Source organism: Dendrobates tinctorius, unplaced genomic scaffold (assembly GCF_039654945.1).
Source record: "Dendrobates tinctorius isolate UK_male_01 unplaced genomic scaffold, ASM3965494v1 ptg000310l, whole genome shotgun sequence".
In the NCBI taxonomy this organism is placed as follows: domain Eukaryota; kingdom Metazoa; phylum Chordata; class Amphibia; order Anura; family Dendrobatidae; genus Dendrobates; species Dendrobates tinctorius.
The window spans coordinates 1,154,432-1,177,336 of NW_027361977.1; the positions used below are offsets into that span (position 1 = coordinate 1,154,432).

Below are 22,905 nucleotides of genomic sequence, written 5' to 3' on the forward strand. Positions count from 1 at the left end.
ACAGAGGATCTTTATTGATTTCAGGGTTTTAAACAGTCACCGCAAACAGGTGCATCTTTTGTGGTAGTAGTTTGGGTTGTACTGTGGAACTGACAGAGAATACCACCTTTGTAATAGACTAGATCTTACAAGCTTGTTTGTAAGTGCCATTACTGTATAAAATGGCTATCCTTCACTACAGGGCAGGGCTGGGAAATCTTTTTTCTGTCAGGAGACATTTGGATATTTATAACATCATTCACAGGCTGTACAAAGTTATAACCTTGCAGAAAAAACAGAAGACAAACTCAACCATAAAGCCCAGGTAACTCAAGTAGTGTGAAACATGGTACATATTTATTAATGACCAAGTGGTAACAGAGGATTACAACACAATACCATATAAGCCATAAAAACGATGTATAAAAACAAAGGGCACACACTCAGAAGAAAAATATATAACTTGTGGGAGCCATATTTACGTATAAAAATATCATACTGGTAGATGAGCATGACCATACACTATAATGTATCTCACAACACACAATATAAGTGCTAGTACATCAATTTGTGCATTGCTGCACAAAGTCTAGTGGCTGACTGGCTTCAAAGACTCAATCATGTAAAGTTCTAGTGCATCATCCCAATAATGTCAAAGTCAAACTCACTACTATTTGTCAATCAAAAACATATGTTTGTAGCAGTGAAGCTTTAAAATATAACTTTTAATGATACTGTTAATAAAAATATCAATACCAAAAGTGTGAAGTGAGAGACAAACAGCCACAAAAAGACACAACATTGGTAACAAAATCAATTACGTCAGATCATTGTTTACTCTCTGTCATGATACCAGTGCTGGTGGACCGGCACTTCTGGGGTTAATGGTTCGATCTCGGTGCAGACTCTTACCTGCACACCTGGGACTTATTATGGTGGCCTCTCATTGGTTCTGGGAAAGCTTCTTATTGCCCCAGGAAGCTCCCATCCCCCGTCAGTTATACTTTCACCCAAGGCATTGAGTGGTGACCCCTGAGTGTGTTTGTGCTGTGTTCTGGGGCTTGATACTCTGTGTACGACTCGGTCTGTTCTCTGGATATTGCTTGTTGAATTCGGCTTTGTACCTTCTATGTCTGTTTGGTTTTGACTTCTGCTTGGCCCCGACTATCCGTTCTGTCTCATCCCTGGTACTGCACTGCTATCTCTGTGTATGACCTCCGTTTTGCCTGACTCTGTATTTCTGTATAGTGTCGTGCCATCTCTGAAAGCAGGACGCTAAGCCCCGCCCCCTTGCAGTCACATGACAGTAGGTCATTCACTGCTTGCTAAACTTCAGCATCCACAGGTCCTGTGTATCTGTACTTTCCGGCTGTACCTGACCCCGGGCCCCCCTACAGTGCGGGTGAGCCCCTGCTCAGCGGAGGCTGCACGCCGGCGCTGGCAGGATCCTGACATTATAACTGATGGTTACGTTTTGGGGGTTTTTTTGCGCTGAGAGTTATGGATCCCATACAGTCTCTGGCTGACCAGATGAAAAGTCTGACTCAGATGTTTCAGGGTTTATCTCTGGAGCAGCAAGCTCTGGCTCGTTCTCAGCAGCAGATTTCTGAGACAGTGCGAGGGGCTTTATCTGCTGGCTCTCCGGGGACTGGGGCGAGGGATGTTGTTCTGGTGTCCCCGGAACCACTTGTTAAACTGCCTGACTTTTTTTCTGGGAACAAAAAGGAGTTCAGGGTCTTTATGGAGGGGTGCAAACTTTTTTTTAGTTTGAGACCACGTTCCTCTGGGGATGAAAACCAGAAGGTCGGGGTCATTATGTCGTTATTAAGAGGGTCCCCACAAGCTTGGGCTTTCTCCCTTCCTCCCACTGCCCCTGAGAGAGTGTCTGTGAATGCATTCTTTGAGGCCCTCGGGCACATTTATGATGAGCCTGACCGAGTGCGATTGGCAGAGGACATGGTGCTGAGTGTCTGTCAGGGGAAACACTCGGCTGAGTGGTTTTGTACTGAATTCCGCCGCTGGGCCGCAGAGATTTCTTGGGACAACGCCGCACTCCGAGGACTCTTTCGCAGAGGCTTGTCCGAGCGGCTGCAGGATGCCTTAGCATTACATCCCCCACCTAACTCTCTCGAGGACGCCATGACCCAGGCCGTCCGGATGGACCGCAGGCTGCGGGCCAGAGGGGTGATGCAGGTGGAGACTCCATTGTTCCCCAGCGGAAAAGAGACTGCCTCTGAGCTCATGGACGTAGGCGCCCTATCCCTGAAGGATACAGAGAGGAAACGCCGGAAGGATAAGCAGTTATGCTTTTACTGCGGTAAAACGGGACATTGGAAAAGGGAGTGTCCTGATTGCCCCTCTTCGACCCGGTTGGCGGGAAACGACTAGGTCTGGGTAGTCAGCGGGGAGACAACTCAGACCCTCAGGTACCCTTTTCCCCATTTTCTAAAGTGATACTGCATGTGGAACTGTTGGTGGACGGTTGTTCTTTTCCCTCTACAGCCTTCGTGGACTGCGGATCATCGATTGATCTCATTGACTCCCAATCGGTCACACACTGCAAGATAGGGACAGTTAGACTCAAGGTTCCGATCAAGGTGGTGGCCATTGACTCCTCTCCCCTAAGGAGGGAATTCTCTTTATGTCTGACTTGTTTTCGCTCAGAGTCGGCGCTACTCGTGGAAAACCTAAGTTGTTTGGTTCTGGACAATCTACCTGCACGGTTGGTGTTGGGCATGCCCTGGTTACAACGCCATAACCCAGTTATTAACTGGCAAAAGGGGGAGATTGTTCAATGGGGGTTTAAGGATTATAAGTTGTGTGATAAATCCACACTGCTGGTTGAACCTGTTAAATCTGTGTCTGTATCATCTGTCGAGCTGGAAGGTATTCCGGAATGCCTGAAGGACTTCGAAGATGTATTCTCTGAAAGCGAGGCCAAGACGTTACCGCCACATAGATCCTTTGACTGCGCTATCGAGCTGGTCCCGGGGGCTAAATTACCTAAAGCCCGTCTGTTTAATTTATCCGGCCCTGAGCGCTTGGCTATGAAGGAGTACATTGCTGAAAGTCTGCGCAAGGGACACATACGTCCTTCAGTCTCACCTGTGGCGGCAGGTTTCTTTTTTGTAAAAAAAAAAAAAGAGATGGCGGGTTACGTCCCTGTCTCGATTTTCGGGAGCTTAATCAGATTACTGTACGGAATACGTACCCCCTTCCGTTGATTCCCGATTTGTGTAACCAACTATCAGGGGCAAAGTGGTTTTCTAAACTGGATCTTTGGGGGGCATATAATTTGATAAGGGTCTGGGAGGGGGATGAATGGAAAACTGCGTTCCTCACGTCCGAGGGACTGTTTGAAAATTTAGTCATGACATTTGGTCTTACCAATGCCCTCGCCATATTTCAGAATTTCATCAACATGGTATTCTCGGATCTCATTGGTCGTTTTGTCGTTATCTACTTAGATGATATTTTGATATACTCCTCCGACAGGCATTCTCATCTGGAACATGTACGAACTGTTCTCCAAAGACTGAGAGAAAATCATCTGTATGCCAAATTGGAGAAATGTGTATTTTGTGTTCTAGAATTGTCTTTTTTGGGATTAATTGTATCCTGTGAGGGTTTTCGCATGGACCCCAAGAAGGTGCAGGCCATTGCGGATTGGGTGCAACCCCGAGATCTTAAGGGTTTTCAGCGCTTCTTGGGGTTCGCCAATTATTACCGCAAATTTATCCGGGGGTTTTCGCAGGTGGTCAAACCTCTCACGGATCTAACATGCAAAGGTGCAGATGTGAGAAATTGGTCCTCGCTCGCAAAAGAGGCCTTTGCGACTTTGAAAAAATGTTTTATGTCTGCTCCTGTGTTGGTACAGCCAGATTCGTCCAAACCATTTGTGGTGGAGGTGGATGCCTCCGAGATGGGGGTGGGGACAGTGTTGTCCCAAGGGCCTGCCACTCTTACCAACCTCAGGCCATGTGCTTTCTTTTCCAGGAAGTTCTCTGCTGCTGAAAGAAATTATGATGTAGGCAAGAGAGAGCTTCTTGCGGTCAAGTTGGCGTTTGAGGAGTGGAGGCACTTTTTGGAGGGGGCCAGTCACCCGGTTACTGTGATCACTAATCACAAAAATTTGTCATACATTGAGTCTGCTAAAAGATTAACGCCCAGACAGGCCCGTTGGTTGCTTTTTTTCTCGTTTCCAGTTTACTATTACATTCCGTCCAGGGTCAAAGAATCTCGTAGTTTTCATCCTGTGTCTGCCCCTGAGCCACCGTCCTCCATTCTGCACCCTGGGGTGGTGGTAGCAGGGATCTCGTCTGAATTGGAACGGGAAATTGAGGGGGCCCAGTCGCTGGCTCCTGCGGCCATGCCAGAGGGCAAGTTGTTTGTCCCAGAGCAACTTCGCCTTAAACGCTTGCAAGAGTTCCACGAATCCAAGCTGTGTGCTCACCCTGGTATATCAGCCACACGGCTAACGGTGGCTAGGATCTTCTGGTGGCCTACCCTTGGTTCTGATATAAAGAAATTCATTTCTGGTTGTGGGCTCTGTGCTCGTTCTAAAAGCTCTCATAGCCGGCCGGCGGGGGAGCTGATGCCCTTGGAAGTTCCCGAAAGATCATGGACCCACCTGTCCATGGATTTTATTACCAATCTTCCCTCTTCCAGGGGTAATACGGTGGTATGGGTAGTGGTGGACAGATTTTCAAAGCAGGCTCATTTTGTACCCCTGTCCGCATTACCTTCTGCTGAGACCTTATCCAGATTGTTTGTGCAGCATGTGGTTCGCTTGCATGGGGTACCCCTGAATGTGGTGTCTGATCGTGGTGTGCAGTTTGTGGCTAAGTTTTGGCGTGCTTTCTGCAAAAAATTGGGGATATCTCTGTCCTTTTCGTCTGCATACCATCCCGAGAGTAATGGTCAGACGGAACGCACTAATCAGTCTCTGGAACAGATCCTCAGGTGTGTGACTTCTGCTAGACAGAATGACTGGTGTGATATACTGCCGTTGGCTTAATTTGCCTTCAATAGTCGGGTGAGTCAATCCACTTGTATGTCCTCTTTCTTGATGAACTATGGGTTCAGTCCTCATTTTGGTGAGTTTTCTCGTCTGGATTCGGGGTGTCTCGGGGCTGAGGACTCTGTTCGGCGGTTAAAAGATACATGGGCAGAAGTCCAGCGGCGTATATCTAGGTCTCAAGGCACCTGCCTTGAGAGTTCTCAAGGCACCTGCCTTGAGATAAGTTGTTTGCCGACAGGAAACGAACACCTGGTCCCATGTTTCAGGTTGGAGAGAAAGTTTGGCTCTCCACGCGAAACATTAAGTTAAAGATTCCGTCAGCCAAGTTGGGCCCCAAATTCATTGGCCCGTACAAGATTGTGGAAAAAATCAATCCAGTGGCGTATAGGCTGTGCCTTCCACCCTCTTTCAAGATCCCTAACATCTGCCATAGATCTCTACTGAAGCCTTTTGAAGCAGTCCGGGGAGAATCCGAGTCCGCTGCTCCTCCGGTTTCGGTTGAGGGACATGTGGAATATGAGATTGGTCAAATCGTAGATTCCAGGTTGGTACGGCGGTCAGTACAGTACCTAGTTCATTGGAAGGGGTATGGGCCGGAGGACAGGTCCTGGGTGCCGGCTCGGTTGATGCATGCGGATCGCCTGGTTCAGGCTTTCCATGCTAGGTACCCAGGCAAGCCTGGGGGTCCAGAGGCCCCCCATTGAGAGGGGGGTACTGTCATGATACCAGTGCTGGTGGACCGGCACTTCTGGGGTTAATGGTTCGATCTCGGTGCAGACTCTTACCTGCACACCTGGGACTTATTATGGTGGCCTCTCATTGGTTCTGGGAAAGCTTCTTATTGCCCCAGGAAGCTCCCATCCCCCGTCAGTTATACTTTCGCCCAAAGCATTGTGTGGTGACCCCTGAGTGTTTTTGTGCTGTGTTCTGGTTGCTTGATACTCTGTGTACGACTCGGTCTGTTCTCTGGATATTGCTTATTGGATTCGGCTTGGTACCTTCTATGTCTGTTTGGTTTTGACTTCTGCTTGGCCCCGACTATACGTTCTGTCTCATCCTTGATACTGTACTGCTATCTCTGTGTATGACCTCCGTTTTGCCTGACTGAGTATTATGTATAGTGTCCTGCCATCTCTGAAAGCAGGACGCTAAGTCCCGCCTCCTTGCAGTCACATGACCGTAGGTCCTTCACTGCTTGCTAAACTTCAGCGTCCACAGGTCCTGTGTATCTGTACTTTCTGGCTCTACCTGACCCCGGGCCCCCCTACAGTGTGGGTGAGTCCCTGCTCAGCGGAGGCTGCACGCCGGTGCTGGCAGGATCCTGACACTCTCCACTATATTAATTTGTGGTGAAGGTTCAACATAATAATTTGGTTGATCCAATACTCAAGATTACAATTCACCCTAGTAGATACTACTGTTTACTACATGCGCCAACAGTCACCATCATTATCCAAAGCAGTAAACTCACTATCTTGACAGACCTGTCTGAGTAGGATAGTAAGTTTAGAGTTCACAGCATCAGCCGAGGATCATTTGATGTACCATACTTTAAAGCTAAAATTGCAGCATCTAATTAAAATGATTGCATAACCTTAAAAGGGAACCGGTCATCAGTTTTGGCCTATATAAGTTATGGCCATCACCTTTCATGGCTGTTATACAGCATTTTATAATGCTGGATATCTGCCCCCAACCCGACCTGTAAGAGTAGAAAAATAACTTATTATACTCACCTGGGGAGGTGCGGTCTGATGGAAGTCGCTGGTCCCGCACCTTTCATCTTTATGCGATGCCGTCCTCCATCTTGGTTCGTGTGGATGACGCGTTCATGCGTCATCCACACAGTCTGCTCGGCATCGCACTCTTGCGCAGGCGTACTTCTCTACCCTGTTGAGGGCAGAGCAAAGTACTGCAGTGCGCAGGGCCTCTCTAACCCTTCCAAGCACCTGCACACTGCAGTACTTTGTTCTGCCCTCAACAGGATAGAACAGTACGCCTGCGCAGGAGCGCGACACGAAGATAGCAGGAGGGCGGTATCGCATAAAGATGGGCCAGCGACACCCCTCGGCCGGACGGCCCCGCAGGTGAGTATAATAAAAGTTATTTTTCTACTTACAGGCCAGTTTGGTAGCAGATATACAGCATTATAGAGTGCTGTATATCAGCCCTGAAAAGTTACGGCTGTAACTTATATCTGCCAAAACTGATGACAGGTTCCCTGCAATTTAAACTGCATAAGTTGAGTGACTAGTTGTTTCTCAGTCAGTGGACATGCAGGTCTCGTATCCATCCAGAGTTTCCTCATACGTCTAATATATCCTATTTGGTCTGCTGCTATAGTAGCATTAGGCTTGTCAATCCGGGCGACGTCTGAGCCGGCATGACTCTGTTCATGACACTCATGTTTATTGAGGTTGGCCCTATAGTGTCAAGTAGTCTTGACCACTATTTCCAACAGGGCAGAGATAACCACCAGTCTCATGTACCATTGGTGGTTGTGCACTTTTAGCAGTTATAACAGCCACCTAAAGTAGTATTATAAAGTAGTGTTATAGTTTTATAATTTATAATTTATTAATTTACTTTCCACAGGACAAAGCCAGGACTTGAACCTCAATCTCCCATTTCGTAGGCTGTGCACTTAACCATTACACTATACCAGACACTATTATTACTATTATTATATATTACTAGCTGAAGAGCCCGGCGTTGCCCGGGCATAGTAACTAACTGTGGTTAGTTATAACAAATTATAAAGATTATATCTATATATAAAGCTGAAGGTATAGTCCCGCCCACTTCGCATAGCCACATTCTCTTTGATATCCCACATCATCCCGTCAAAGCCATTGGACTACTACCTCTAATATCCCACACCATCCAGTCAGCCAGAGCCACCGGACTACTACCACTAATACCTTACATCATCTCGTCAGAGCCACCGGACTACTACCCCTAATATTCCACACCATCCCATCAGCCAGAGCCACCAGACTACTACCCCTAATATCCCACATCATCCCGTCAGCCAGAGCCAGACTACTACTCCTAATATCCCACATCATCCCGTCAGCCAGAGCCACCGGACTACTACCCCTAATATCCCACACCATCAAATCAGCCAGTGCTACCGTTCTACTACCACTAATATCCCACATCATCCTGTCAGTCACCGGACTACTATACCTAATATCCCACATCATCCCGTCACAGCCACCGGACTACTACCCCTAATATCCCACATCATCCTGTCAGCCAGAGCCACTGGACTACTACCCCTAACATTCCACACTATCCCGTCAGCCAGAGCCACCGGACTACTACCCCTAATATCCCACATCATCCTGTCAGACAGAGCCACTGGACTACTACCCCTAATATCCCACATTATCCTGTCAGTCAAAGCCACCGGACTACTACCCCTAATATCCTACATCATCTCGTCAGCCACAGCCAGTAGACTACTACCCCTAAGGCCTGTTTCACACTTCCGTTTTTGTGTCCGCCAAACGGATCCGTTTCCGTTTTTTTGACGGAAACTGATGCAAACGGATCCGTTTTTAAAAAATCGGATCCGTTTTTTGACGGATCCGCGGTAACCACTAATGGAAGTCTATGGGACAAAAAAACGGATCCTGCAAAAAAATGGCGGATCCGTTTTTTTACGGAAACCAACGGATTTTGACGGATTTGAAAAAACGGAAGTGTGAAACAGGCCTAACATCCCACATCATCTCGTCAGTCAGAGCCACTGGACTACTACCACTAATATCCCACATCATGCTGTCAGAGCCAACATTGTCAAGTTGGCGCTATTAAACTGATTAAAATGATACCTGGGTTGGAGAAATCCGTCCCGTGTTTCCTTTTTTAATCTGTGTTTGAAGTTTTAAGTTAATGAGATGCTTCTGTTATAATAACTGTAATAAAGTCCTTTCTTTTGTGTGACTGTATATATGTACGTATACATATATATATATATATATGCATACATGTATGAATGTGTGTATATATATATTTGCATGTATGACATTTAAGTTTCTTGACCGAGAAACTCCTTTCAGCTGACATATTGTGAACACATGGGTGTTAAGGTACCATCGCTAAGTGGTCGCTAGTGAGCTGCCAAACAGGCAGATCTCACCAGTGACATAGCAGCAGTCGGCGGTCTCTACTTACCTGTCAGACGAGGCGATGAAGACGTCCACGCGTCGCTAGTCTCCACAGCAGGAAGCCCAGCAGGAATCTGATGACGAGAAACGGCCCAGGCCGTTCTTGCGCGATCAGCGGGGGAACCGGTCAGAGGTATCACACATAGCGATATTGCTAGCAATACCGCTGCTGCGTCACAAAACCAGTGACGCTATAGCGATATTGCTAGCGATATCGCTTAGTGTGACGGGGGCCTTTAGTTTTGCGAATGTTTAGTTTGCTTTCCCCGTCTTACGTACAAATAAAGTGTCATCCCTTTTTCTACTCTGGTATTGTAGATAAGGATTGCTGACAGTTAAGCATATTCCAACATATGTACTATATTGCAAACTATGTATTTTGAACGCCCTTCTGTTGTTCTACTTAGATCAAAGAATCTGTATTGGGGCAGACAGGTGACTGCTCACATCTGATGTGGCAGTCATTCTCTCTCCATGCCGGCATGATCAATAAAGAACAAATCATTTTACTTATTCAGGTCTGGACAATTTCTAATTGGAAGACTAAAACTCCACTGACAGCTTCATGCCAGACAGAGAAGTTCCTGATTCTGGGCTCCCCCTGCAGTCTGTGTCAGAGGGTGATCTGTGTCAGCACGGTAATAAATTGTGTTATTTCCAGCTTTACAGAAGGACGATAACACCATAGAAATAATAAGAATAATAGGCCTCAGTTACCACACCTGTCTACAAGGAAATCTGTTGCTCACAGCAAACAATTCACAACTCCGCTTTCATCTTTTAAACAGCTCTGGTGAAATGAAAGATGCTTAGTGATTGGTTGCTATGGGCAACACAGGCAGTGTAAGCTGTTATGGTCAAGAAGATTATATATATATATATATATATATATATATACACATACACAGTGCCTTGCTAAAGTATTCAGACCCCTGGAACTTTTCAACCTTTTCCCACATATCGTGCTTCAAACAAGGATACCGAATGTAAATTTTTTGTGAAGAATCAACAACAAGTGAACAAAATGTATTGGTTATTTTAAATTTTTGTGGAAATTCAAAAACTGAAAAGTGGCGCGTGCAATATTATTCGGCCCCTTTAACTTAATACTTTGTTGCGCCACCTTTTGCTGAGATTACAGATGCAAGTCGCTTGGGGTATGTCTCTATCAGTTTTGTACACAGAGACTGAAATTCTTGCCCATTCTTCCTTGGCAAATAGCTCGAGCTCAGTAAGGTTTGATGGAGATCGTTTGTGAACAGCAGTTCTCAGCTCTTTCCACAGATTCTCGATTGGATTCAGGTCTGGACTTTGACTTGGCCATTCTAACACCTGGATACGTTTATTTGTGAACCATTCCATTGTAGATTTTGCTTTATGTTCGGGATCATTTTCTTGTTGGAAGACAAATCTCCGTCCCAGTCTCAGGTCTTTTGCAGACTCCAACAGGTTTTATTCAAGAATGGTCCTGTATTTGGTTCCATCCATCGTCCCATCAATTTTAACCATCTTCCCTGTACCTGCTGATGAAAATCAGGCCCAAACTAAGTTGCTGCCACCAACTTGTTTGACAGTGGGGATGGTGCGTTCACGGTGATGAGCTGTGTTGCCTTTACGCCAAACATATCGATTGACATTGTTGCCAAAAAGTTTGATTTTGGTTTCATCTGGTCAGAGCACCTTCTTCCACATGTTTGGTGTGACTCCCAGGTGGCTTGTTGCAAACTTTAAACAACCGTTTTTATGGATATCTTTGAGAAATGGCTTTCTTCTTGCCACTCTTCCATAAACGCCAGATTTGTGCAGTGTACGACTGATCGTTGTCCTATGGACAGACTGTCCCACCTCAGCTGTAGATCTCTGCAGTTCATCCAGAGTGATCATGGGCCTCTTGGCTGCATCTCTGATCAGTCTTCTCCTTGTTTGAGATGAAAGTTTAGAGGGAAGGCCAGGTCTTGATAGATTTGCAGTGGTATGATACTCCTTCAATTTCAATGATCGCTTTCACAGTGCTCCTTGGGATGTTTAATAAAATCTCATTTTGTATCCAAATCCGGCTTTAAACTTCTCCATAACAGTATCACGGACCTGCCTGTTGTGCTCCTTGGTCTTCATGATGCTCTCTGTGCATCAAACAGAACCCTGAGACTATCACAGAGCAGGTGCATTTATACGGAGACTTGATTACACACAGGTGGATTATATTTATCATCATTAGTCATTTAGGACAACAATGGATCATTCAGACATCCACAATGAACTTCTGGAGTGAGTTTGCTACACTGAAAGTAAAGGGGCCAAATAATATTGCACGCCCCACTTTTCAGTTTTTGAATTTCCACAAAAACTTAAAATAACCAATAAATTTCGTTCAACGTCACAATTGTGTCCCAATTGTTGATTCTTCACCAAAAATTTACATTTGGTATCTTTATGTTTGAAGCATAATATGTGGGAAAAGGTTGAAAAGTTCCAGGGGCCAAATACTTTCGCAAGGCACTGTATATATTATTTATTATGAAAAAATGAGGATGATTGACCTCATGGAGATCAACATCCGACACTGCGGAGACACCATCACGTGTTTCTCAACGCAGTGATTCTAGAGCACTGCCCCCATCCCTTATGGGAAATATGTAAAACATGCAAAAACAGAAGCCGCGGAGACACCATCACATGTTTCTCAACGCAAGCAATGACTAGCCAGGTCTTTCACCGGGAAGGAACAACCACGGGAAGGGCAGTCTCCAATGAAGGAAACCACCTATGCCAAAACATGGTATCCATCCACAGACAGCTGTTTCGGGGTATTGCCCCTCATCAGTGTGGAGTAGGAAACTGGCTAGTAGGAGCAATGCCTAGTAAAAGACTATGAAAAAATGAGGATGATTGACACTTTTACTAGGCATTGCTCCTACTAGCCAGTTTCCTACTCCACACTGATGAGGGGCAATACCCCGAAACAGCTGTCTGTGGATGGATACCATGTTTTGGCATAGGTGGTTTCCTTCATTGGACACTGCCCTTCCCGTGGTTGTTCCTTCCCGGTGAAAGACCTGGCTAGTCATTGCTTGCGTTGAGAAACATGTGATGGTGTCTCCGCGGCTTCTGTTTTTGCATGTTTTACATATTTCCCATAAGGGATGGGGGCAGTGCTCTAGAATCACTGCGTTGAGAAACACGTGATGGTGTCTCTGCAGTGTCGGATGTTGATCTCCATGAGGTCAATCATCCTCATTTTTTCATAGTCTTTTACTAGGCATTGCTCCTACTAGCCAGTTTCCTACTCCACACTGATGAGGGGCAATACCCCGAAACAGCTGTCTGTGGATGGATACCATGTTTTGGCATAGGTGGTTTCCTTCATTGGAGACTGCCCTTCCCGTGGTTGTTCCTTCCCGGTGAAAGACCTGGCTAGTCATTGCTTGCGTTGAGAAACATGTGATGGTGTCTCCGCGGCTTCTGTTTTTGCATGTTTTACATATTTCCCATAAGGGATGGGGGCAGTGCTCTAGAATCACTGCGTTGAGAAACACGTGATGGTGTCTCCGCAGTGTCGGATGTTGATCTCCATGAGGTCGATCATCCTCATTTTTCATAGTCTTTTACTAGGCATTGCTCCTACTAGCCAGTTTCCTACTCCACACTGATGAGGGGCAATACCCCGAAACAGCTGTCTGTGGATGGATACCATGTTTTGGCATAGGTGGCTTCCTTCATTGGAGACTGCCCTTCCCGTGGTTGTTCCTTCCCGGTGAAAGACCTGGCTAGTCATTGCTTGCGTTGAGAAACATGTGATGGTGTCTCCGCGGCTTCTGTTTTTGTATATTATTTATTATACGGGGCTTTGCATGTGGAGTGAGTGTGGCTATGTGGAGTGGGCGTGGCTTGATACACATACATAGACTCATTTTTAAATATACAGAAGATGTATATCCGCATACATCAATTTTTCCTTGTGTTCTTTTTATCTTTTAGATTAATTGTGATACCCCTTTTTAGTCATACCATCTTCTTACCTAGCATCGGGGCACTGCCTCTGCAGAATGAAGGAGAGGCTAAATTCCAGACTTGTTTTTACAATAGCGGTAAATGACATAAGGCTGGAAGAAGTGTTGCATTTGTTGTAGGCAGGTGGGTCATTAGCTTGTGGCTTCACCAAATAACTAGGACATGGCTTTACCCTGGAGATATACATCATCAGATTATATCACTTAAAATAAAAAAAATTATCTCCTAAATGTTTAGTTTTGGAAATGACTTTGTAATTGAGCATGATAGAAATGCTGGCTCTAAAATAAACATATATTATGTTATACCACCCACTTTATGGCCAACCACTTTCACTGTCAGTTCTCTTCACAAAAACTGCATTTTCTGCTTTGCAAGGGGTTAGGTGATATCAAACTTAGACCAAAATATAATCGGCATGTCAGAAAGCATAATCCCAAATCGATATTCTGATAAGTGGAACATTAGAACTTTTGGAATAGGAAACAAAACACTTACCTCACTGTTGTGACCTCGAAGGTTGAAGTTGGTTCTCTGTGGTGTGTTTCTGTCTCTTCTACAATGGCTCAGGGTAAATGTAACACCCACAACTCCCCTTCCATTGCCTGTAGCTAGCCACCCTTCTTCATAGTAGCGCCTTCGACATACTGGTTTCTCTTTTTCACTTTTTGGCACCCTTCCTTTCCAAGAAAGACATAAAATGTTGGAGTCGCTGCAAAGTACAGGACCATGCTCCACTGATGCGTACATGCTTTTAAACGTTTTGTTGCCAGTCCTCACAAAATTTTCTTAAAACTAAAGTAAATAAAACAAGTTCCAAAAGTCAAGTGCATTTACACTAGACCAGAGTTCTCAAAGGGTTAAAGTTGACCTTAAGTATGCTTAGTGGTCAGTTACCTAGATACAGCCTCTTAATGCATAGTAAGAGTTATCCAGGTATATTACAAGTATAGGAATTTGACGTAAAATTAACCAGCAGTTTGGATTCTTGTTGAGAAAGTTGTGTGGTTGACACTCGTGGTTTCTTGTCTTGCTTCTCGTTCTGTCCCACAATGTGTCTCCTCAGCAAATTGCTATGCATAAATATATGTAGCCTGAGATTCCAGTTCCAGGATAGCTATAGAGCAGTCTAATAATGTCACACACAATTCCATAAATTAGAGGATTGTAGAGGTTTCAAGTATTTAAGGCTTAAAAGAACAGACACAAAATGCCTCAAAGTGCACAGCCAACTGTCCTAACTCATTGTATTCCAACTTCAAAACAATTTGTGGCAGGTTCTTGTAGCCAAAGTAAATTTGCATAAAAAGCAGAAGGAAAAGGCACATAAAATGTGCAAAATTATTTCCAGCCCAATTTTTCCCCCAAACAATATCCAGTTCTGCAAAAAAAAAAAAAAAAAAATTTCTGTCTCTACAGTACAGCTATAGCATACATCATTTTGGTTATACAGCCGACCAGATAAGAATGTTCAATCTGTGAGATCACAAATACTGAAAGTCCACAAACAGTTATCATTACGGACTCCCAACAAGACATTTATGTATAGGAAGCAGATACTCTCTCATGGTGGCTCCAATCAACCGATGTTCCTGCTGAGAATTTCTCTGCTCTTCCTTACACACCAAGACATGAACAAAACATTCATTATCTTATTGCCTGGCTGATCTCCTTTCTACATTACATAAATATTATGACTTGGGTATGATGCGTTACTACCAGAAACCAAAAAAGATGTTTCTTCTACACAAAATAGTTAAATCATTAGATTTCTCAGGCAGTAAAACTAGCTAATGGCACAGAATTCCTACTTTAAGCTTCTGGACATTAGGTAAGAAAAATCAGGCATAGGTCTTCCCTTTCAAAAGTCGACCTCCAAGTTATGATTTAAATGTTATTTAAGTCGTTTGAGGAAGTAAGAAGAGACTAGCAAAAGACAGGGATGAAAAAAAGAAAATTAATCTCACGACCCAATTCAAGTCTTTGCCAGAAAAATATCCAATCTTGCCTTGCCTTCTTTCTAATGTGCACTCTTCCACACCATCAATACACATTAGGCATTGCTATTTACTAGTTTTTCTGTCATGAAGCAAAGGTTTTTCTTTTTTACTTATCTATATATTTTGGGACTTCATTATTTACTGCTGCTTTGTACATTAAACTCGGATAATACGTCTGGGGGAAAGTGCGTTTCTTTTAATCATTTTTTTCCAATCCAGCTGAATGTCTGGTATTATGCTTCAGTTTTTCAAGATAGTATGGGGACAGTACACAAGTCTAGTCTTCGGTCATTTTGGATTACTTTGGAAATGTTTTGATGAAGTTAGAGATCATAAGATGCTTCCATGTCAAAAATGGGATATAATAAAGTTGGCTTTGGCAGTGTTGCTCTGTATGGAGTTTTCAGGAGGAGAGTTAGACCAGGTTCAATCTTGTAGTTACCTGAAATTAATAAAGAGATTTATTACAAAAAGAACTTAAAGGGGCTGTCCAGGACTTTACTTATTTTTCATTATGGGGCTAAAAACTTACATGCAGGTAGTTGCAAACTACCTGCCAGTTCTGCCAGACGCCAATCACTGCCTAATAAGAACAATCATGGTCCACTACTGCGGAAGATTCTGCTACTTCAATTGAACTTGCATCAACAGATCTGATCTTCCTCTTCTGCTATGCTCTGTCGACAGAGTGTCCGTGCCGATGTCATGCTGACTCCCTGAAGTTATCGGCATGACATCAGAAGTAACACCTTGTCAGTAGGGCAGAAGAAGCTGCTCTGATGATGTGATCTCATCGGAATAAGCAGAATTACCGACAGGAGTGGTACATGACTGCTATGAGCCGGCAGAGATCGTCACCGAACATCACCGAACAGAACAGGAAAGTAGTTAGCAGCTACCAGCTTGTACCTGATCTCCTTAAACCCAATTCCAAACTGTCCTTTACACAATGGGTGATACATATTTCCTCCTGTAATGAGAAGTGTGGGCTAATGAAGAATGCTTTCCTCAAATAGTGGACCATTCTGCGGTATGACCAAGTTACAGTGGGAAAAATAAGTATTTCCCACAAACAAAGAATGAAGCTCTCTCTGCCTTCAGATCAATAAACCAAAAAAGTTGCACTCTGCAGTGATAAAGCATGTCAATATGAAATATATGAAATATGAATAGCAATACTGCTTCTGGATACTAGGAAAAAATGAGACGCTTCGCACATAATTCGGCAAATTCATGCACACCCAGCAGCTAACGACAAGGCGGTCTCAAATCTACTGGTCCTTCCTAATGTGTCTAGTGTAAATACCTCCCTAAGACTGAAGTCGGAATCCCTGGGTAGATGTGAATACCTCACTTCAAAGTCCTGATTTTATGGCTAGGTCAAAGTCACTTGAAAATGTGATGTGGTACGAAAAAAAATGGTTTTGTAAACTTTGATGGAAAAATGAGAAATCACTGGTCAACTTTTAACCCTTATAACTTCCTAACAAAAAAAAAGTTTCAAAAATTGTGCTGATGTAAAGTAGACATGTGGGAAAATGTTATTTATTAACTATTTTGTGTGACATATCTCTCTGATGTAAGGGCACTCAAATTAAAAAGTTTAAAAAAATGTAAAATTTTGGCCAAATTTCCGATTTTTTCCACAAATGAATGTAAGTTATATTGAAGAAATTTTACCACTATCATGAAGTACAATATGTCACAAAAAACACTCAGAATCAGCGAGATTCGTTGTGGCCCCGTCATTAACATACAAAGTGGTTCAGCCCCTAAAAGGTTATACTCACCTAACCACCCATTCCACTGAAGTCACTGTCCCCTTTAATAAAACAAAAATAAAAACCAACAGTATCCCTCACATGTCCAGCCACTGTGATGATCTCAGCACTGTGAGAATAACATAGTAACATAATTAGCAAGGCCAGAAAAAGACATTTGTCCATCCAGTTCAGTCTATATTCCGTCAGAATAAATCCCCAGATCTACGTCCTTCTAAAGAACCTAATAACGGTAAGATACAATATTGGTACGCTCCAGGAAGACATCCAGGACTCTCTTGAACCCCTGAGTTCGCCATCACCACCTCCTCAGGCAAAGAATTCCAGATTCTCAGTGCCCTAACAGTAAAGAATCCTATTCTATGTTGGTGGAAAAACCTTCTTTCCTCCAGACACAGAGAATGCCCCCTTGTGACCGTTACATTCCTTGGTATAAGCAGATCCTCTGAGAGATGTTTGTATTGTCCCCTTATATACTTATACGTGGCTATTAGATCGCGCTTCAGTCGCCTTTTTTTCTAGACTAAATAATCCTAATTTTGGTAAAATCTCTGGAATTGTAGTTCCCCCACCCACTTTATTAATTTTGTTGTCCTCCTTTGTACTTGCTCTAGTTCCATTATATCCGTCCTGTAACCGGAGTACATAGTACTTCATGTGCCGTCTAACCATGGATTTGTACAGAGGCAGTATAATGCTCTCATCATGTGTATCCAGACCTCTTTTAATGCACCTCATGATTCTGTTTGCCTTGGCAGGTGATGCCTGGTACTGGATGCTCCAGGTAAGTTTATCATTAACTACGATCCTCAAGTCCTTCTCAATGTCAGATTTACCCAGTGGTTTCCCGTTCAATGTGCAATGGTGACATTGATTCCTTCTTCCCATGTGTATAACCTTACATTTATCATTGTTAAACAGCATCTGCCACCTTTCGGCCCAAGTTTGCAACTTATCCTGATCCATCTGTAGCAGAACACCATCTTTTCTTGTATTGACTGCTTTACATAGTTTTGTATCATCTGCAAATATCGATATTTTACTGTGTAAAAACCTTCTACTAGATCGTTAAAAAATATGTTGAAGAGAATAGGTCCCAACACTGACCCCTGCAGTACCCCACAGGTCACAGCGACCCAGTTAGAGAATATACCATTTATAACCACCCTCTGCTTTCTATCACTAAGCCAGTTACTTACCCATTTACACAAATTTTCCCCCCAGACCCAGCATTTTCATTTTGTGTACCAACTTTGTGCGGCACAGTATCAAACGCTTTGGAAAAAACATGATATGCCACGCCCAATGGCTCACCTTGGTCCACTCGATAGCTGACCTCTTCATAAAAACTGATTAGATTGGTTTGACAGGAGCGATTCCTCATAAACCCATGCTGATATGAAGTTAATCAATTATTCTCATTGAGATAATCCAGAATAACATCCCTCAGAAACCCTTCAAATATTTTACCAACAATAGAGGTTAGACTTGCTGGCCTATAATTTCCAGGTTCACTTTTAGAGCCCTTTTTGAATATTGCAGCCCTTTTTGAATACTGGAATATTTTGAATAAGTCTAACGATGCAGTGCTCAGTTCAGTGAGTTAACTGCAGTTCATGGGCCCAGCTGGGAACGTAGCATCAGTGACCTACGGTAACCTCGATAATATCACCACTGGTCACTGATGCTGCGCTCACAGTAGCTCATCCTCCCATGGTTTCCTGCCTGGATGGTGGTGTCTTGGCACCGTTCAGGTTGAAAACTATTTATTGCCGACATGGATTACGACGTGGGATAAAACGCTGAAGAATATTGTTGTTTTTTTATTCTTGTTATATTACAGAAGACGATGGCTTCAGTGAACTAGGTGTAGGTAGAGTATAGACTTTTTTATTTAAAAAGAGGTAAGTGTGTTTTGTTTTTATTTCAAATAAAAGACTTTATACTTGGCTGGATGTTTATTTACAATGATTTGCAATGGATAGGCGTCTATCCGTTACTAACCAATGCGCTTGATGTCACTGGACAATACAAAGGTGACATCAACCCCATATATATGAACCCCACTTGCTACCACCACAGTGTAAGTGTGAAGAGCCGAGCAAAGCGCCAGAACTGGAGCATGTATATAGATGCGCCTTTTCTGGGACAGCTGCAGGCTGCTATTTTTGGGCTGGGAGGGCTTGGTTAGTTGTCAAAAATGATGGGGACCCCAAGCCATTTTTTTTTTTTTTAAATTACTTATTTAAATAACAGTCTGGGGACCCCTTTATTCTTGATAACTAACCTTGTTAAAGCTGACAGCTGAGGGTTGTAGTTTGCTGCTGTCAGTTTTGCCTGGCTAATTCTCAAAAAATATAGTGAGGTCACCAACTGATGAATACTCCCATGAGCCGCAGTCTGCTCTTGCTGTAATCAGATGAATGCAACCCTCAACATCGTCCCCTGCTAGAGCTGATGGCTGCGTGAGCAGGGGGCAATGATGTGAGCTGTCTTCAGCACCCGGCACCAATGAACAGCCAAAGAGTACAGCTGATTCCCAGGCGCCAGTACATGTCACACTGATGACACACGGATGTCATCCGTGTGTCATCAGTAAGCACATATGCGGAACATTTTGCGGCCTGTGCTTCTGTTAAAAAAAACCATGTGCATTTTGCCCACATGGTCCTTGGAAACAAACTGACTTGTGTGCAGGCCCAGTCACTTGAATGGGTCTACATGTGTAAGTGTCTCCGGTACGCTTGAAACTGTCACTACACGTACCGGAAACACCTACCTACCTGAGAGAGTGAATCCCTACACTATATAAAATGAGACATGAACACAATACCCCTTTAGTTCATACTCCATAAAGAAGCTGATAAGAAACACGGGTTGGGTCTTTATTCCACCCACCTTGGCTGTTCCAACTACTTCTCTCTTATTTGTATTTATTTCATGTCTCCTTCTCCATGTTATTATGCTATGAGTACCTAGGATTATTACACAGATTTTGTCCTTCATATTGTTGTATCACCACTTTATACTTGATCTTCAGCTGTCTCTTACAGGATAATATTGTTGCCACTTTTCTGGAAGTATTACATATACGGTACATTGCATTGTGTATATTTTGTGAATTTCACATTTGCACGTCTTTTTTTGGAATCTAGCATATATATTTACTACTTTTTAGTTGGTCTCTGGGTTAGTTTTTTGTCTCATGCCCATTTTAATCTTGTTTTGTCTCATCGTTTCTAACTCACTTGAATAAAGATTATTGCGATGAGTTGGGATTTTTGCTTCAACTGTTTTTCCGGATAGGTCTAATTCTAAGTTCTATGCCCCAAAGGGAAAAAGAAAAACAAAGTCACAAATAACACCTTTAGGGTATGTGCACACGTTGCGGATTCACGTGCGGATTTTCCCGCGTGGAATCCACAGAATGCGCAGGTAAAATGACTTGCGTTTTACCTGCGGATTTACTGCGGAATTTGTGCGGATTTGGGCTGCGTTTTTACACCTGCGGATTCCTATAATGGAATGGGTGTAAAAACGCTGCGGAATCCACACAAAGAATTGACATGATGCGGAAAATAAACCGCTGCATTTCCAAGTGGAATGTTCTGCAGCATGTGCACAGCGTTTTTTCATTTCCATAGACTAAAATGCAGCATGGGAATCTGCCACGGATCCGCAGGGCCGAATTCACTGAGGATCCACACACAAATCCGCAACATGTGCACATACCCTAAATGGGGCAGATGTTATAGCTGACCTACACAGGCAAACAATGGATACAGTGATTCCTTTTAAGTATTTAGACTAAGGGCCCCGTTACATGCTTCAATGTCCCAGCGATCCCACCAATGATCCGATGTGGATGGGATTGCTGGGACACAGTTAGCTGATCGCTGGTGAGCTTGTCACATAGGCCGACTCACCAGCGAGCACGCTGGTATCCAGGGTAAATAGCGGATAACTAAGCGCCGCGCGACGCTTAGATACCCGCTGTTTACCCTGGATACCAGCTCCTAGCATCTGCTGTTTGGCGCTGGGAACTCGCTGATCGTTGGTCTCTCGCTGTCACACGCAGCGATGTGTGCTGCCCAGCGGGAGACCAACGATAGATTTATGGCTCAGACCACTAGGCAACAATTATTGTTCACAATATCGTTGCGTGTAACGGGACCTTAAGAGTGGTCTCTTTTTTTTTCACTATATGTAATCTAAACCATGACCTTAGACAGGGAGGATTAGCGGTGCTAGTTAATCATGTTGGTTATATGGAAGTATGTTGTCACACAAAGAACTAGCACTTTATATACTGATCCCTATGTAATAAAATATGGACTATTACTACATAAATACATGCCCATTCTTTGATCTTAATCTTCCATGAAAACTTCCAGTGATATTATTGTTGTGGGTGATTTGTTTTAACATTCTTTAACCCAGAGGCCCCCTGAGGCAGGCATCTGCGGCCCGTGGTGCACCATGTCGCATTCAGGAGCGCGCTCAGTCCCTGAGGCAGGTAGAAGGTGGAAGGCGCGCATTCAGGAGCGCGCAATGGCTGTTCTGTGTGCAAAGGACATGGGATGAGGTCACAGAAGGGGGAGGAGTCATTGCGAGGGAGAGGGGAGAATGAGCGGCACAGCTGAGTTTAGATATGTACACCTCAAACTCTTCTATCAGCTCTCATATGCATTTGTAATTGACCCCTTTTGCTATGAAACCTCTAAAAATTTCTGATGCAAGTAGTTACCTTTATAAGTCACATATTTAGTGAAATGAAGTCCACATGTGCGCAATCTAAATGTCACAATCTGTCAGTATATGCACACCTTTTCTGAAAAGCCACATAGGTTTCAACACCATTAAGCAAGAGGGACCAGGGACAAAAGTTGTTCAGAAGTACAAGTCAGAGTTGGATTATAAAAAAAATATACCAATATCTGATGATGAACCGGAGCACCATCAAATCCTTTATCATCAAATGGAAAGAACATGATACCAAAATAAACCTGCCAAGAAAGGGCCACCCTCCAAAACTCTTAGCAAGGATCTGCAGAGTTCCCAAACAAAGACTAGAGTATCTGTACATATGACCACAAAAAGCTGTACTCTCCATAAAAGTGTCTTATGGTAGAGAGGGCAGAAAAAAAGCCTTGACTTAAACACAAAAATTGTAAGGTTCGTTTTGAGTGTACTAAAAGACATGTGGGAGACTCCCCAAATGTATGGATGAAGGTACTGTGTTCAGATTAGACCAAAATTGTACTTTTTGGCCAACAAGGTAAATGCCTATGTCTGGCACCAAACCATCACAGCACATCACCCCAAAAACACCATCCCCCAATAAAACATGGTGGTGGCAGCATCATGCTGTGGGGATGTTTATCTCCAGCAGGAACAGGGAAAATGGCTTGAATCCAGGGAAAGATGGATGGTGCGAAATGCAGGGATATTCTTGAGCAAAACCTGTTTCAGTCTGTCAGTGATTTGAGACTGGGACAAAGGTTCACAAGACATTGTCACAAGACAAAGACCCAAAGAATACTGCTAAAGCAAAATCTGAGTGGTTTAAGGGGAAACGTGTAAGGGTATGTGCACACGTTGCGGATTTGGCCCTGCGGATCCGCAGCAGTTTTCCAGGCGGTGTAAACCTATGGAAATCCAAATTCGCTGTGCACATGCTGCGGAAAATTCTGTGCAGATTTGCTGTGGTTTATTTTCCGCAGCATGTCAATTCTTTGTGCGCAATCAGCAGCGTTTTTACACCTCTTCCATTATAGGGATCCGCAGGTGTAAAAACGCAGGCGAAATACGCACAAAATCTGCAAAAAATCCGCAGGAAATCTGCACTAAATCCGCAAGTAAAAGGCAGATCATTTTACCTGCAGATTCAGCAAAATCTGCACAGAAAAATCTGCAGCCAAATCCGCAATGTGTGCACA

The 22,905-nt window shown here is 43.8% G+C and overlaps 1 protein-coding gene across 12 annotated transcripts in view; it reads right to left on the reverse strand.

Moving 5' to 3' along the window:
• The window catches only part of TULP4 (TUB like protein 4), a 1,043,161-nt gene that overhangs the window by 906,486 nt on the left and 113,770 nt on the right, over positions 1 to 22,905 (reverse strand). For all 12 annotated transcript variants that reach the window (XM_073560996.1, XM_073560990.1, XM_073560994.1 and 9 more), the window contains one exon: positions 13,684 to 15,627. In XM_073560996.1, coding sequence (XP_073417097.1) covers positions 13,684 to 13,935 — 252 coding nt within the window. In that variant the 5' untranslated portion in view covers positions 13,936 to 15,627. The remainder of the gene's footprint in view (positions 1 to 13,683; positions 15,628 to 22,905) is intronic.